At 51.7% G+C, this 13,782-nt stretch overlaps 3 protein-coding genes across 4 annotated transcripts; 2 read left to right on the plus strand and 1 right to left on the minus strand.

Annotated features, from left to right (window-relative positions):
• Window positions 1–3,578: 3,578 nt before the first annotated feature.
• INO80B (INO80 complex subunit B) lies at window positions 3,579–6,390 on the plus strand. The gene is made up of 5 exons (XM_059079039.2): window positions 3,579–3,708; window positions 3,939–4,131; window positions 4,381–4,499; window positions 4,648–4,817; window positions 5,773–6,390. Exons 1-5 carry the CDS (start codon window positions 3,600–3,602, stop codon window positions 6,301–6,303), a joined length of 1,122 nt encoding a protein of 373 aa, XP_058935022.1. The 5' UTR covers window positions 3,579–3,599; the 3' UTR covers window positions 6,304–6,390.
• Window positions 6,391–6,891: 501 nt separating this feature from the next.
• On the plus strand, window positions 6,892–9,339 carry WBP1 (WW domain binding protein 1). Its single transcript, XM_059079041.2, has 4 exons — window positions 6,892–7,118; window positions 8,095–8,197; window positions 8,319–8,495; window positions 8,669–9,339. The coding sequence occupies exons 1-4, from the start codon at window positions 7,050–7,052 to the stop codon at window positions 9,067–9,069; spliced, it is 750 nt and encodes a 249-aa protein (XP_058935024.1). The 5' UTR covers window positions 6,892–7,049; the 3' UTR covers window positions 9,070–9,339.
• A 164-nt stretch (window positions 9,340–9,503) lies between these two features.
• MOGS (mannosyl-oligosaccharide glucosidase) lies at window positions 9,504–13,254 on the minus strand. 2 transcript variants are annotated; one of them, XM_067007357.1, is made up of 4 exons: window positions 13,059–13,254; window positions 12,355–12,581; window positions 11,690–11,886; window positions 9,504–11,460 (listed from the first exon to the last, which is right to left on the minus strand). In XM_067007357.1, the coding sequence occupies exons 2-4, from the start codon at window positions 12,574–12,576 to the stop codon at window positions 9,717–9,719; spliced, it is 2,163 nt and encodes a 720-aa protein (XP_066863458.1). In that variant the 5' UTR covers window positions 12,577–12,581; window positions 13,059–13,254; the 3' UTR covers window positions 9,504–9,716. The 2 variants fall into 2 exon arrangements, with proteins under 2 accessions (XP_066863458.1, XP_058935020.1); XM_059079037.2 differs by having other exon boundaries at window positions 12,769–13,229.
• Window positions 13,255–13,782: the final 528 nt, after the last annotated feature.

The raw sequence follows: 13,782 nt of genomic DNA on the forward strand, positions 1-13,782 counted from the left end.
CTCTTCCCAACCCTGCCTGCCCCTCTGCCTCCCTGTTCAGGACTGGGGTCCACTTGGGTTTGTTCCTGGTCCTTTCCTCTTCATCTGATTGATCATTCTGGAATGTCTCATCGATTCCCATCCCTCCATTTTAATGCTGATGATGCCCCAAATCACACCTTCTGCATTGACTTCTCCTTCAGTATTCCATCTCCATCTGGGCATTCCTACATGCACTTTATTTTATTTTATTTTTATTAATTTTTATTAGAGTATAGTGGCTTTACAATGTTGTGTTAGTTGCTGCTGTGCAGAAAAGTGAATCGGTTATACATATATATATATCCACTCTATTTTAGATTTTCTTCCCATTTAGGTCACCACAGAGCACTGAATAGAGTTCCCTGTGCTATACAGTAGGTTCTCATTATTTATCTATTTTACACATAGTAGTGTATATATGTCAATCTCAGTCTCCCAATTTATCCCACCCCCCCTTCCCCCTTGGTAACTCTAAGTTTGTTCTCTACATCTGTGACTCTATTTCTGCTTTGCAAAAAAGTTCATCTGTATTATTTTTTCTAGATTCCACATATAAGCAATGTTATACGATATTTGTTTTTCTCTTTCTGACTTACTTCACTCTGTGTGATAATCTCTAGGTCCCTCCACGTCTCTGCAAATGGCATTGTTTCATTCCTTTTTATGGCTGAGTAATATTCCATTGTATATATGTACCACATCTTCTTTATCCATTCCTCTGTCGATGGACATTTAGGTTGCTTCCATATCCTGGCTATTGTAAATAGTGCTGCAATGAATATCAGGGTGCATGCATCCTTTCGAATTCTGGTTTCCTCCAGATATATGCCCAGGAGTGGGATTGCTGAATCATATTGTAGCTCTATTCTTAGTTTTTTAAGGAACCTCCATATTGTTCTCCATAGTGGCTGTACCAATTTACATTGCCACCAATTGTGAAAGAGGGTTCCCTTTTCTCCACACCCCTTCCAGCATTTACTGCATGTAGATTGTTTGATGATGGCTATCTGACAGGTGTGAGGTGATACCTCTTTGTAGTTTTGATTTCCCACATGCACTTTAAATTCACCTTGGGTAACACTAAATGATTTTTTTTCTTACTTGCTTCTCTTTCTATGTTCTAATCTTTATTTAAAACACTATGGGGACTTCCCTGGTGGTGCAGTGGTTAAGATTCCGTCTGCCAATGCAGGGGACAAGGGTTTGAGCCCTGGTCCGGGAAGATCCCACATGCCATGGTGCACGAGCCACAACTACTGAGCCTGTGTGCCACAACTACTGAAGCCCGCGTGCCTACAGCCCGTGCTCTGCAACAAGAGAAGCCACCACAATGAGAAGCCCGCGCACCGCAACAAAGAGTAGCCCCTGCTTGCCACAACTAGAGAAAGCCCGTGAGCAGCAATGAAGAACCAATGCAGTCAAAAATAAATAAATAAATTTATTTAAAAAACAAAACACTATGTTCTCTCTAATACTTGGGCTAGAAATATAGAAGTCATTTAAAAATTTTTATTCATTCATTTATTTATTTATTTATTTTAGCTGAGCTGGGTCTTAGTTGTGGCATGTGGACTCTTTTTTTAAAAAAAAATATTTATTTATTTATTTGGCTGCGCTGGGCCTTAGTTGTGGCATGTGACCTCCTAGTTGCTGCATGTGGGATCTAGTTCCCTGACCCGGGCCCCTTGCATTCGGAGGGCAGAGTCTTACCTGCTGGACTACCAAAGAAGTACCTAGAAGTCATTTATTATTGTTGCTGTCTGCTTTTTGAACATCTACTATGTGCCAGATACTACCCTAGGTACTTTGCATTCTTGATTTGCTTTATTCCTTGAAAGAATCCTATGCAGGAGACACTACTTCATTCCATTTTACAGAGCTGGAATATGAGGTTCAGAGAGCTTAAATAACTATGAACCCAAGGTTACATAGCCAATAAACTGGAATTTGATAATAGGCTTCTCCAACTCCATAGTTCATTCTCTTAATCTTAATCACTATACTACATTGACTTCTTCCTGAATTCTCATATATAATTGTTCATCAATTCCTTTAAATTTCATCAATGAAATGTCTCTTGAATCAGTTCTTCCCTTACTACGTTCACTATTGCTACCTTGTTCAGACATGTATCCCATATATATTATATACAGTGCTTTTTTCTAATTATAAATGTGATATGTAGGCTGTAAGAAAATTCATCACAAAAAATACTAAGCAATATTTTTAAATGAAAAGAAAAAGAGACAGAGAGAAAAGGAAAGGAAAGGAAATTCACTACAGATCTAGATAGTGAAATTTCCCCAACCCCAGCCTCCAAAGATAATCACCGTTAACGGTATAGTATACTTTCCTTAATGTTTTTTTCTGTGAATGTAGTAGCATATTATGCCTTTTTAAATGGGATCACCGCAGGACTTCCTTGGTGGCGCAGTGGTTAAGAATCCGCCTGCCAATGCAGGGGACACAGGTCTGACTCCTGGTCCCAGAAGGTCTCACATGCTGCAGAGCAACTAAGCCGGGGCACCATAACTACTGAGACTGCATGCCACAGCTACTGAAGCCTGCGTGCCTAGAGTCCATGCTCCAAAACTAGGGAAAGCCCTTGGGCAGCAACGAAGACCCAGTGCAGCCAAAACTAAACCAATTAATTAATTTTTAAAAATTAAAAACTAAATGGGATCACCTCATCTTGAAACTTGCCTTTCTTATTTCATGTGTCAGCACATACAGATCTACCTTGTTCCTTTTTTTAAAATTAGGTAAAACATACATGTTTTAGACAAAGTACAATAGGCACAAAAGGGTATATTATGAAGAATAAGTCTCCCTTCACACTCGTTCTCCCAACTATCCATTGGAATTGCTGTCACCAGTTTCTTGGGTAGCCTTCTGGGGCCTCATTTCTTTTAATGGCAGCATAGCTTCCCACTGTGTGGATGTATCAAATCCCTGTACCAAATTATTTTGGTTTTTCTTTAGAGGCACACTTAGATTGTTTCCAATGCTATATTACCCACTTGGATATAAATTCCATGTCAATCTTATCAATTACTTATCAGCTCTTAGCTTTTGTGTTCCAGATTGGATAGAGGCACCATAATTCATTTATCCATTTCTCTACTGATATAGAATTTAGGCTTAAATATCATTTGCCCTGCTGGTAGGGCACTTGTGCTGTTAAGCCCTTCTGCCATTTTGCCGGCAATAGTTTCTTACGTACTCCACCATATTGTAAGCTCCTCAAAGGTAGAGAGAAGTGTTCATATTCATCTTTGTATTCTCATAGCCTAGCCCCGAATTTGGTCTGGAATATACGTTCATCACGCTTGAGTGTAATAATAATTGAATCGCCCGCGCTGAGTTCTGATATCGATTGTGTGGACGCGGAGCCAGCAGAAAGCCGTGGCCCTCTGACCGCTCCCGGTCTCAAAGAGCCCGGAACCCTTGTTGGAAGGAGCGTTGTTTCTTCCGGAGGATTTTTAACCGCAAAGCTTGCCCCGCACAAGTATGGTTGCTACACACCGGAAGTACCCGGTTATTCGCTGGGATAAGTTGTTCCGTGGGGCGGAAACGGTATGTCTGCTTGCGTTCCGACTATTTTCAGCCCCTTTTCCTTGCAGGACCCCATGAGTAAGCTGTGGCGCCGCGGGAGCACCTCTGGGGCTATGGAGGCCCCTGAGCCGGGTAAGCGCGGATCGATAAAGCAACTTAGGCCTTCGCAGAAAAGGAGTCCCTTTCTTGCTCCTCCGAGCTTCCTGGGTACTTCGCCACAGGTGGAAGGAGAAAGGCGGGGCTGTTGTTATGGTAACAGCGAATACCGCGGGCAGAGTAGGACCCCTCAGGGGTATTGGGTTCTTCTGGGCTTTCCCTGACGTGCTCCTGAGGTACACCGTTGACAGGCTCTCCTTCTGCAGGGGAAGCCCTGGAGTTGAGTTTGGCGGGTGCCCACGGCCACGGAGTGCACAAGAAAAAGCACAAGAAGCACAAGAAGAAACACAAGAAGAAACACTACCAGGAAGAGGAGGCAGGGCCCACGCAGCCGTCTCCTGCCAAACCCCAGCTCAAACTCAAAATCAAGTTGGGAGGGCAGGTTCTGGGCACCAAAAGGTGAGGCCAAGAGAGCCGCTGGGCACCAAAAGGTGAGGCCAAGAGAGCCGAGGTTTTACTTGGGGGACTTCAGGAGCAGGTAGAGATAGCAGCAGAAGCTGGCTGCGCTTTTCAGAAGACAGAGAATGGACGGTGTGACTTCAGGGCCCAGTTTAATGCAGCAAAAACCCAAGAGGGTGTAGGGAAGGCTGGATGTACTGAGCAGGAGGAGACAATTGCTCAGCTTACAGAGTGGTTGCTTCTCTGCAGTGTTCCTACCTTCACTGTGATCCCTGAGGGTCCTCGCTCACCCTCTCCCCTTATGGTTGTGGACAATGAAGAGGAACCTGTGGAAGGAGTCCCCCTTGAGCAGTACCGTGCCTGGCTGGGTGAGAAGGGTCTGGAGGTGGGGAAACTGGGTTTCTCATTATACCTGGTTAAGGGAAGAGGGTTCGTTCTGAGGAAGGTGAGACTTGGCCAAATTAGGGTTCCCCATCTGAACAATTCCACTTTTAGCTTTCCAACTTTCCTTTCCAGATGAAGACAGTAATCTGTCCCCCTCCCCACTTCGGGACTTGTCCGGGGCCTTAGGGGGTCAGGAGGAAGAAGAAGAACAAAGGTGGCTGGATGCCTTGGAGAAGGGGGAGCTGGATGACAACGGAGATCTCAAGAAGGAGATCAATGAACGGCTGCTCACTGCTCGACAGGTTAGTTCATTCTTTATTTGCTTGCCAAATTTATATTGAGAACTTTCCATGTCCCAAGAACTTTGCTAGGCAGCAGGGATATCAGCAGTGGAGAAAAGACAGACACGGTTTCTGTTCTTATGGAGCTGGTATTCTTGTGCAGTAAATAAATAATTTCAAAAAACTGTAAGGTTTATAACAAAAATAGGGTGATGAAATGCAAAGAAGTAGAAAAGAAACAACATTAGATAGGGTAGTCTGGAAAGACCTCTTTAAAGAGATAACATTTACAATACCAGAGGAGCTTTCCCGGCAGAGAGACCAGCAGGGGCAAAGACCCTGAGAGCGGAACATGCCTAATCATGGTCAAGGAGAAGAATAAGTGTGACTACCACAAAAGGGTTGTTTACAGAGAAGTGATGTATTTGATTTATATTTCAGTAGATTTCTTTGGTTTTTTAGTGGTGGTAAGGGATAGAAGCAAGACCAGGTAGGAAGCTGTTGAAGTAGGTAAGAGATGGTGGTGGCTTGAACCAAGGTGAAGTGGTAGAGATGGAGAAAATCAGATGGATTCTGGATATATTTAGGAAACAGACACTTGTAGGGGGAAGGAGAGGAATCAAGGATAACCGTTGGTTTTTGGCTTGAGCAGTTATCCAATTGATGCTATCCATTGAGATTCAAAGATTTAAAACAACAACAAAAAAGCCTCCAGAGAGCTGGTACAGAGTTTTGGTACACAAGGCAGGAAGGTAACATTACTAATACTTTTCTCCTTGAGAGTCAAGGGTCTAAAGCTGGAAGTCTGGAGACCTGAGAGGAGGCAGTATTAAGGGCTCCTGGAGAGGGTGCTCATTTCACCCCTTCTCTCAAGGCCTGTTCTCCTCAAGACCCTGCTTTCCATGTCCCCTCTTCCCCTTCCCCCGTCAGGCAGACCTCACTTCTCTATTTTGACATCTCTTCCGTCTCTCCCTAGCGAGCTCTGCTGCAGAAGGCTCGAAGTCAGCCTTCCCCGATTCTGTCACTACCTGTGGCTGGGGGCTGCCCGGCCCCCGCTCTCACCGAAGAGATGCTGTTGAAGCGTGAGGAGCGGGCACGGAAGAGGCGGCTGCAGGCGGCTCGGCGGGCGGAGGAGCACAAGAACCAGACTATTGAGCGCCTCACCAAGACTGTGGCGCCCAGCGGGCGAGGAGGCCGAGGGGCCGCGCGGGGCGAGAGGCGGGGAGGGCGTGCCGCGGCCCCGGCCCCCATGGTGCGCTACAGCAGCGGGGCACAAGGTTCCACCCTTTCCTTCCCACCTGGCGTCCCCGCCCCCGCGCCTGTGTCTCAGCGGCCATCCCCATCTGCCCCTGCACCTCGGTGCTCTGTCCCCGGCTGTCCACATCCGCGCCGCTATGCCTGCTCCCGCACAGGCCAGGCACTCTGCAGCCTTCAGTGCTACCGCATCAACCTGCAGATGCGGCTGGGTGGGCCTGAGGGCCCCGGATCCCCACTTCTGGCTTCTTAAGGCCCTCACCCAATCTGGACTCTTGTGCCTTCTCCTCTGTCCGCGGTTTTCAGTGTCTTCCCCACCCTATTAAATTTCATCCAGTGCCTTGACTTGTACAGAATTGGGGTAATGGGGTATGGGTAGGCCAATTCCGCGTACACACATCTTGCCCCCACCGAAGCTTGCGTCGACGCCTGGGAAACGTCCACCAGGCCCAAGAACAGTAGCCAGTCCGCGCCCAGACTCCAGCCGACATTTGTGACCCTGCCTCTTCCAGGGGGATTACCTGGCGTGGTTAAGCGTTTGGCGTCATCTGGAAAATAGGGGTCAAGCCAATCAGCGGGAACTTTGCTGTCCTGGACGGCCGTTCATTGGTTGATAACGCAAAGCCTGTTTTGTTGTCCGTATTGGCTGTTGTAGCTGTCAGTTAGGGCCATGGGTCGAACCTTACCGCACTCTTTGTCTGTGCAAGCTCTTGTTGTCTGGGAGAGTGGCGGAGGCGCTGCTGTAGATTGGTCACAGGGAGAAGCCTGTGATCTTTCCTATTGGCCCATCTGTCGGAGGGTGATGTGGATTGGTAGGACGGAACAACCTGGGTGCTAGTTGGCAGAGCTCTCGCTGGATGGAAGGTCTGGTCGCGGAGTGATGGTGGAGGCAGCGAAGATGGGCCGGGCAGGGACCATGGCGGTGGCGGCAGAGGTGGCAGGGGCGGGGTGGCTGGCGGTAGAGGAGACTGTGGTCTTCAGGGGGCTGTAGGCGGAGGCATGGCTCGGGCCAGCGGCGGGAACGGCAGCGAGGAGGACTGGGGGGCACTTCGGGTGCCGCAACAGCAGGTATCCCAACAGCTCCAAAAACCTATCACGACAGCCATTTATTTCTCGTTCCCCTTTCCTTGTCCCTGCCTTTTGGGGGGTGGGGGAGGAACTCACGGAGCCAAAGGTACTGCGAAGTTCCTAGATACGTTCCTTGCACTCTTTGTCTCAACTTTGTAATGTACTGTAGATGCGGTTGACTTTTGCCCGCAGCTTCATTAGACCCCCATCCCGTGGCTGCAGTGGAAGCTTGCAGTGGCTCTCCAGTGACCAGAGGCATAGCGAGGCCCCAGGGAGGCTCCCTCTGTTTTGCAACTGTTATTTGTGCTGTTTTTCTATGTGCCTATTGTCACAACCGAGTCTGGCAACATCTCTTGAGGGAGCAATTTGGAGAAAAGCTGGAACCCAGACTCGCGCCTTGGATGCCATCCTTTAGCATCCGCAGCAATACCATCTGGTTGGGAGCCCTGCTCTGTGTCTCACACTGACCCTCCTCTACCCTAGGAAGCCTGAGACCCAGGGGTGGAAGGATCCAGCTTGGGAGTGGGGATTGGCAGACCATGGGGAATGATGATGAAAACAGCTTTGGAAATTACCTTAAACTCCATACCCATTGTCTGAGACTTTGAGATAGCTCAGACTGTCTTCTGGCTTCTGCCAAAATACTCCCTTAACAGAAAGCACCCTGGGGAGCCAAACCTGAGTATGAGAGAAGTCTCTTATATGCAGAGCTGAAATCTGCCTCTTTGTACGTCCACACCTTGCATCTTAATCTTGGTCTCTAGACTGATTCTTGCCATTCCAAATCCTCTTCCATGCTGGCAGCCCTTCAGATATTTGAACACTCCTCTCAGCATCACTCTTCCCTCTCCCCATAGATTTCTATGAGCTAAACTTGGTTCACAGGGTGGGATTGTGTATGTGTATGCAGCGGTTGGGGATGGACAGTGCCTTGGGCTGGAACCTCCCTTGGTTCTAAGTGCCTCCTTGCTCCCAGCTTCGAGAGCTGTGCCCAGGAGTGAACAACCAGCCTTACCTCTGTGAGAGTGGTCACTGCTGCGGGGAGACTGGCTGCTGCACCTACTACTATGAGCTCTGGTGTGAGTCATCAGGAGGGCTCTTCTTGGGTCCTTCTACCCCCCTGCCTTTGGACCTCAGCCTTCAAGGACCCTTCTCTGCCTGGGAGAGGTATCTAAGACTCTCCCTCCTCACTTCCTGCAGGGTTCTGGCTGCTCTGGACTGTCCTCATTCTCTTTAGCTGCTGTTGTGCCTTCCGCCATCGACGAGCTAAACTCCGGCTGCAGCAACAGCAGCGGCAGCGTGAGATCAACTTGTTGGCCTACCACGGGGCATGCCATGGGGCTGGCCCTGTCCCTCCTGGTTCACTGCTTGATCTTCGTGAGTGACTTGAGGCTCTGGGCTCACTACCAGTGGTCCCTCCCAAAACAGGATGCTGATTTCATCCCACACTCCCATTTCAAACATTTCAAAGCACACTTTTTGCTAATAGGAAAGAGACCACCACCCCACCCCTTGTTGCCTTCCACCAACCATGCCATTCTCTCCTGCAGGCCTCCTCAGCACCTTCAAACCCCCAGCCTATGAGGATGTGGTTCACCGCCCAGGCACACCGCCGCCTCCTTACACTGCAGCCTCAGGCTGCCCCTCGACTGCTTCCAGTGAATGCACCTGCTGCTCCTCTGCTTCTAGCTGCCCTGCCCACCAAGAGGGAACAAATGTGGAAGGTGTTTCCTCCCACCAGAGTGACCCTCCTCATCAGGAGGGTGAGCCTGGGGCAGGGGTGAGCCCTGCCCCCACACCACCCTTCTGCCGCTATCGCCGCCTGACTGGGGACTCAGGTATTGAGCTCTGCCCTTGTCCTGACTCCAGTGAGGGGGAGCCAGTCAAGGAGGCTAGGGCTAGTGCCACCCCACCAGATATGGAGGACCAGTCCCCTGTGCACGGCCCCTAAACCCTGTACCCCAGGTCTCTCCTGTGGGGCTGGCTTCCAATGAAGGGGACATCCCATAAGCAATTTGGGGAGGGTGGGTGGCTTACTTGCCCACCAGAAACAGCCCTGCTCCCAACTCCCTGAGTTCTCCTCGGCCTCTCCCTGCCCTCGTAGAATCGGTCTGAAAGGGCTGGAGTCCTGAGGAGAAGGGCAGTGTTTGGGGGACTGTGCTAGCTCTATCTCCTAAGACATACACAGGAGCCTTTGATCTCATTAAAGAGATGTGAACCAGCTGCTTGTGGATTTGGGTAGACTAGTGCTCAACTTACTGCATTGCACTTGATTGGAGGGGACAGTCAATGGCCACTTTTTCCACCTACTCTGAAGGACAGCAGGCAGCCCTAAGGCCTGGACTGAGCTAAGACCTCTTGGTGAGGCAAAGTTGGCAAAAGCAATAGAGTTTGGCATGGTTTTCCCATTTATTTAGAAAAATAGACTCTGAATTCACATTCGCTCCAGGGCTATGTGGGATGTCAGTAAGGAGACCTGAGATGAGCTGAGGAGGGTTTGAAGCACTGGTACCTGAGGGCTGGGGGCAGAAGTGAGAGACCTTGTCCCTCGACTCCAGGTTGGCATAAGGGGCCTAGCTCCCCTCCCATGTTCCCCCTTCAATAGTCTTCAGCCATGGCCAGTAGGACAAGGCTGGTCCAGCCCTGGAAAGGGCGGCAGCCCATGCCTCGCCCATCCTGGTCACTGTATTGCTCCCACAGGAAGCCCGTGGCCTGGTACTGCCGCCTCACATTGCTCACCAGATTGGTACGGAGCTCTCTGTGGAGCTTAGCAGCACGGGCCTGATAGGGACCCTCCAGATGCCCATAGTAGTGAAGAGCCCCCAATGCCAGGTAGTTGACATTGATCCACACAGCACCTCGCCAGTAGGGAGGATCATGCTCTGAATTGCGCTGGCTGTAAAAGGGGCTGGTTGCTGCAAGGGAGCGCAAACCAAAGGGGCTCCAGAGCTGGCGGCTATCAGCTAGAACATCCAGCAGGGGTCCAAGGCGGGATGAGGTGGGGTCCAGCAGCCTCAGCAGGAAGGGGAAAAGACTGACATAGCCCAAGGCATCCACATATTGTAAGCGAGGGTTGGGCCGGCCCACCACTCGCACCAGCCCCTGAGGGGGTCTAGTCTTCAGCTGCACTGCTTTTGTGTGATTCCCAAAGTCTGCAAAGACTCCTAGCTCTGGGGCCCAATGCAACTCATCCAGGCTCTCCTCTCCTTCCAGGGAGGCAGCCAGTGGGCCCAGCTCTGCAGCTGCCTCAGCCTCTCCCAGCTGCTCCGCTAGCTGCATCAGCACACGGGCACCCAGTGCCACCCAGCACCGCAGGTCCAGGTGCCGCTCAGTGGGCGAAGGGTGTGAAGCCCGGGGATAGTCATCCAACCCTGAAGGCAGCGTCTTGGGGTTCAGTAGGGTCGGCAAGGCAGGGTCCCGGCCCCGCCAGCGGTAAGATAGTGGTACTGGCCCTGCCTGGCTCTGATGAAGCCAGGAGAACCAGGCACGCAGGCGGGGGAAGGCCCTGCGGAGGAAGGCATAGTCGGCAGGGTCACCACCCTCCAGCATGTGGGCTACAGGCAAAAGCAGGGTTGGGGGGTTGGCATGGGCTGTCCGTTGCACCAGGAACTCTGAGGGCACCCGGGCTCGGGCCTCATCCCCCAGCACCTGCTCCCGCCCAATCCAGCCGTCAGCATTTAGCAGCCCCAGCCAGTGGCCTATGGCCTCCCGGGTGAGCTGGGGATCCCACCGTTGGATCACCAGCTGGTGAAAGCCCTCGTCCCACAGGAAACCTCGAGGGAAGAATGACCGGGAGGGCACTGCTGTGAAAAGAGGGACAGGTGGAAAGAGGACTGGGTCCACCTTCTGCTTAGGCCCCTCAACTTCCATGTCTGGCAACACCAGACCCTGCCCATAGAAGTAGCCAATACCACCAAGAAGACCACTGAGGGCAACCTGACCCAAAGCCTGCTCCTCAGGGCTCAGGCCCTTCTCCTTCAGCCGGAAGGTCTTCTCAAAGCGCTCTCTAAAGGCTTCAGCATGGCTTTCCAGGGCCTGGGTCAGCAAGCTGCCTGCCAACTGCTCTAGGGCTTGGCTTCCTCCTGCCTGGGCACTGCCTGATTCAAACACCAACTCCACAGAAAAGGGGACTTTCAATGTCACCTGTTGTATCAGAAATTGCCCTTGTCCCTGTCCTTGCCCACTTGGGCCTCTGTCCTCCCACTTCAGAGATCCTGGCAAGCCGAGGTAGCGTTCAGGGGAAGCCCCTGGGGGCCGATGCCGAAACCAGTTATTTAGGCGGCTCTTCACCGTCTCTGTCAGCAAGGGAAGTCCTGGGTTGGAGGACCAGAAGACGTTGTAGCTTGAAAGGAAAAAGATAAACAGGAAATATTACTCAGGAGGAAGTGGTGGGGATTATAAAGCGAAAACATGAGGTGATCAGGAGTCAGGATGGGAGAGTCTTGGCAATGCAGGGAACATGGAGCCTGGTGAGAAGGGAAATACCTGGTGAAAAGAGGGTAGAATGGGGGAGATGGAAATCAGGCTAAGTCAGCATCCATACCACCACCCCACACTCTTCCCCCAGTTACCTGCCATACTTGGGGGCTGTATCTCCTGGACTGGTTGGTGGCATAAGTGTAAAGCGGAAGTCACCAAGTTCACTGGTGTGTCCACTGATGAACTTCAACTGTCCCTTAGCCCCAACCTCTGGCACTAGGACTTCTTTGCCATCTGTTACCACATAGAAGAACAAGGACACCAAAGGGAGAGCAGAGATACCTGAGGCCTGGGAGACCAATGAGGACATAAAAACACAGCATTAGGTTAGCAGTCTCTCCCCTGAGAATCAGCCTTAGGGAAAGGGACACCAGGTGAGAGCAACAACAACATACATCTAGCAGTGTTGAGGGTCACTGAAAGTAAGCACCAGTGGGATGAGATAAAGAGCTCTGCACAGGGTTCTCTGGGAAATAATAGTACTTTTGTCCCATGTACTATGCTAAGAACTCTACATATTATTTCCTTTAATTCTTACAATTCTGTGAGTTAGGTACTATTTTTATTTCCATTTTACAGACAAGAAAACCAAGGCTTAGAGATAGTAAAAAGAGATGGTCATACAGGCAAGTGTTTAAGGCAGGCAACCAGGCTCAAAGCCCCTGCTATTAAGCCCCACTTTATCCTGCATTTGCACGCAGCAAAGGAAGGGTGGAGGAAATCTGGGCTAGGGGAAGGGTGTCCTGAGGGCCCTGACCTGAGGCTCTACAGTCACTCTCCAGCTCCAGTTCCCTCCATGTTGACCCCCAGGCCTCTTGACGAACTCAGTGGTGAGCCTTAAGGCCCCATCCTGGATGTGTTGCCGCCCGAAGGAGAGACCGTCATGGAACTCCCAGCCATAGGGACCCACGCCGTCCCCCTGCTCACACGTGTGCCTGAGCTTAGGGGTCCCCGGGGTGGTGCCTTGCTGCGCCCACATCAGTCCTGGGGGTAGAATGGCCAGGTAAGTCAAAGAGAGAGCAGGGGACCTGTCCCTCTGGGTCGCCGAGAGCTTCAGGGTCATCCCTCTTAATAACACTCCTGATCCACTCCTCACCACCCTTGATCTGGCGCGAAGCTGGGGCGCCCAGATTAAGTGCCCGCCTGCCTGCCCGCCCCGGGTCCAGGTTACCGGTGAGGAGGGGCTGCGGACTGCGGGTCTTCATGCCGAAGTAAACGTGAGGGCGGTAGGTGCCCCAGAAGAGGTCCGGGGCCACGGCGGGGCTGGAAGAGCCGGGAGGCAGCGCCGGGGGCGCGGAGTGCAGCGTGACAGCGCGCCGCGCACGGTGCCATGCCAGTAGCCAGCATCCCGACAGGCCCAGGGCCAGAGACAGGACCACGACGGCCAGAGCCGCCCCCGCAGCCGCGCCCCGGGCCCTGCCGCCCCGGCCTTCGCGTCGCGCGGGGCCGCCCCGAGCCGACCTCTCAGCTGTCCGCGCTCCGTCTGCCGGCGCTCCACGGCGCCGCCGCTCGCCCCGAGCCATCCTTGCACGGAAATCGGCGTCGCGGGGACCCGGAGAGATGGCAACAGAGCCCGAGTCCCGGCTCGCTTCCTAGGCCCGCGCACAGCGCCTGGAACACGACTGATGTGTCAGCCGCACCCACCGGCCGGTGCCTCCCCTCCGCTTCCGCCGGAAGTCCCGCCCCGCCACGTCAGGTTAAGCCCCACAGCATCACAGCGCGGCGTGGTGTAGGGCTGGCTGGTATCTGAGGTCGGCCCTCTGGGCCGCGTCCACTGGATCGGCGTTTATTTTGCGTTCTCACGCAGTTGACAGGCTAGTAGGAAAAACCAATCACAATTGTCTTTTTTTTCTTTTAATAACTACTGTATATTAAGAGCATGAGACGCTGTCCTAAGTGTTTTACATTTAACCGCTCCCCATATCGCCCCAATCAGGTGCCTGAAAACCGTGGCCTAGGAAGTTCAAGTAACTTGGCCCTGGCTACAGAGCCGGGAAGTGGCTACCTTGGAACCCAGTGTATCTGAATCATATTGTCCACACCTATGCCTTCTTTCCTAGTGAAATGGAGTGGATCCAAGAGGATCTGTGATTTTAGATGTCATACCTCCACTCAGTCTAGGATTCCTTATCTAGATAAACCCTAAAAGGACCATAATGGTGATGGCTGTACTTTTTTTTTTTCC

Source organism: Kogia breviceps, chromosome 11, assembly GCF_026419965.1.
Source record: "Kogia breviceps isolate mKogBre1 chromosome 11, mKogBre1 haplotype 1, whole genome shotgun sequence".
Taxonomy (NCBI): domain Eukaryota; kingdom Metazoa; phylum Chordata; class Mammalia; order Artiodactyla; family Physeteridae; genus Kogia; species Kogia breviceps.

What these genes read in the sequence shown, in the direction of transcription:
- INO80B (XM_059079039.2), top strand. Translation starts at nt 3,600, where the DNA reads ATGTCTGCTTGCGTTCCGACTATTTTCAGCCCCTTTTCCTTGCAGGAC. An exon ending in TATGGAGGCCCCTGAGCCGG is followed by an intron (nt 3,709 to 3,938) that starts GTAAGCGCGGAT and finishes CTCCTTCTGCAG; the next exon opens with GGGAAGCCCTGGAGTTGAGT. An exon ending in GCAGTACCGTGCCTGGCTGG is followed by an intron (nt 4,500 to 4,647) that starts GTGAGAAGGGTC and finishes TTTCCTTTCCAG; the next exon opens with ATGAAGACAGTAATCTGTCC.
- WBP1 (XM_059079041.2), top strand. Translation starts at nt 7,050, where the DNA reads ATGGCTCGGGCCAGCGGCGGGAACGGCAGCGAGGAGGACTGGGGGGCA. An exon ending in TTCGGGTGCCGCAACAGCAG is followed by an intron (nt 7,119 to 8,094) that starts GTATCCCAACAG and finishes CCTTGCTCCCAG; the next exon opens with CTTCGAGAGCTGTGCCCAGG. An exon ending in CTACTACTATGAGCTCTGGT is followed by an intron (nt 8,198 to 8,318) that starts GTGAGTCATCAG and finishes CACTTCCTGCAG; the next exon opens with GGTTCTGGCTGCTCTGGACT.
- MOGS (XM_059079037.2), bottom strand. Translation starts at nt 13,120, where the DNA reads ATGGCTCGGGGCGAGCGGCGGCGCCGTGGAGCGCCGGCAGACGGAGCG. An exon ending in TCCGCAGCCCCTCCTCACCG is followed by an intron (nt 12,582 to 12,768) that starts GTAACCTGGACC and finishes TTCTACCCCCAG; the next exon opens with GACTGATGTGGGCGCAGCAA. An exon ending in GAGTGACTGTAGAGCCTCAG is followed by an intron (nt 11,887 to 12,354) that starts GTCAGGGCCCTC and finishes TTGGTCTCCCAG; the next exon opens with GCCTCAGGTATCTCTGCTCT.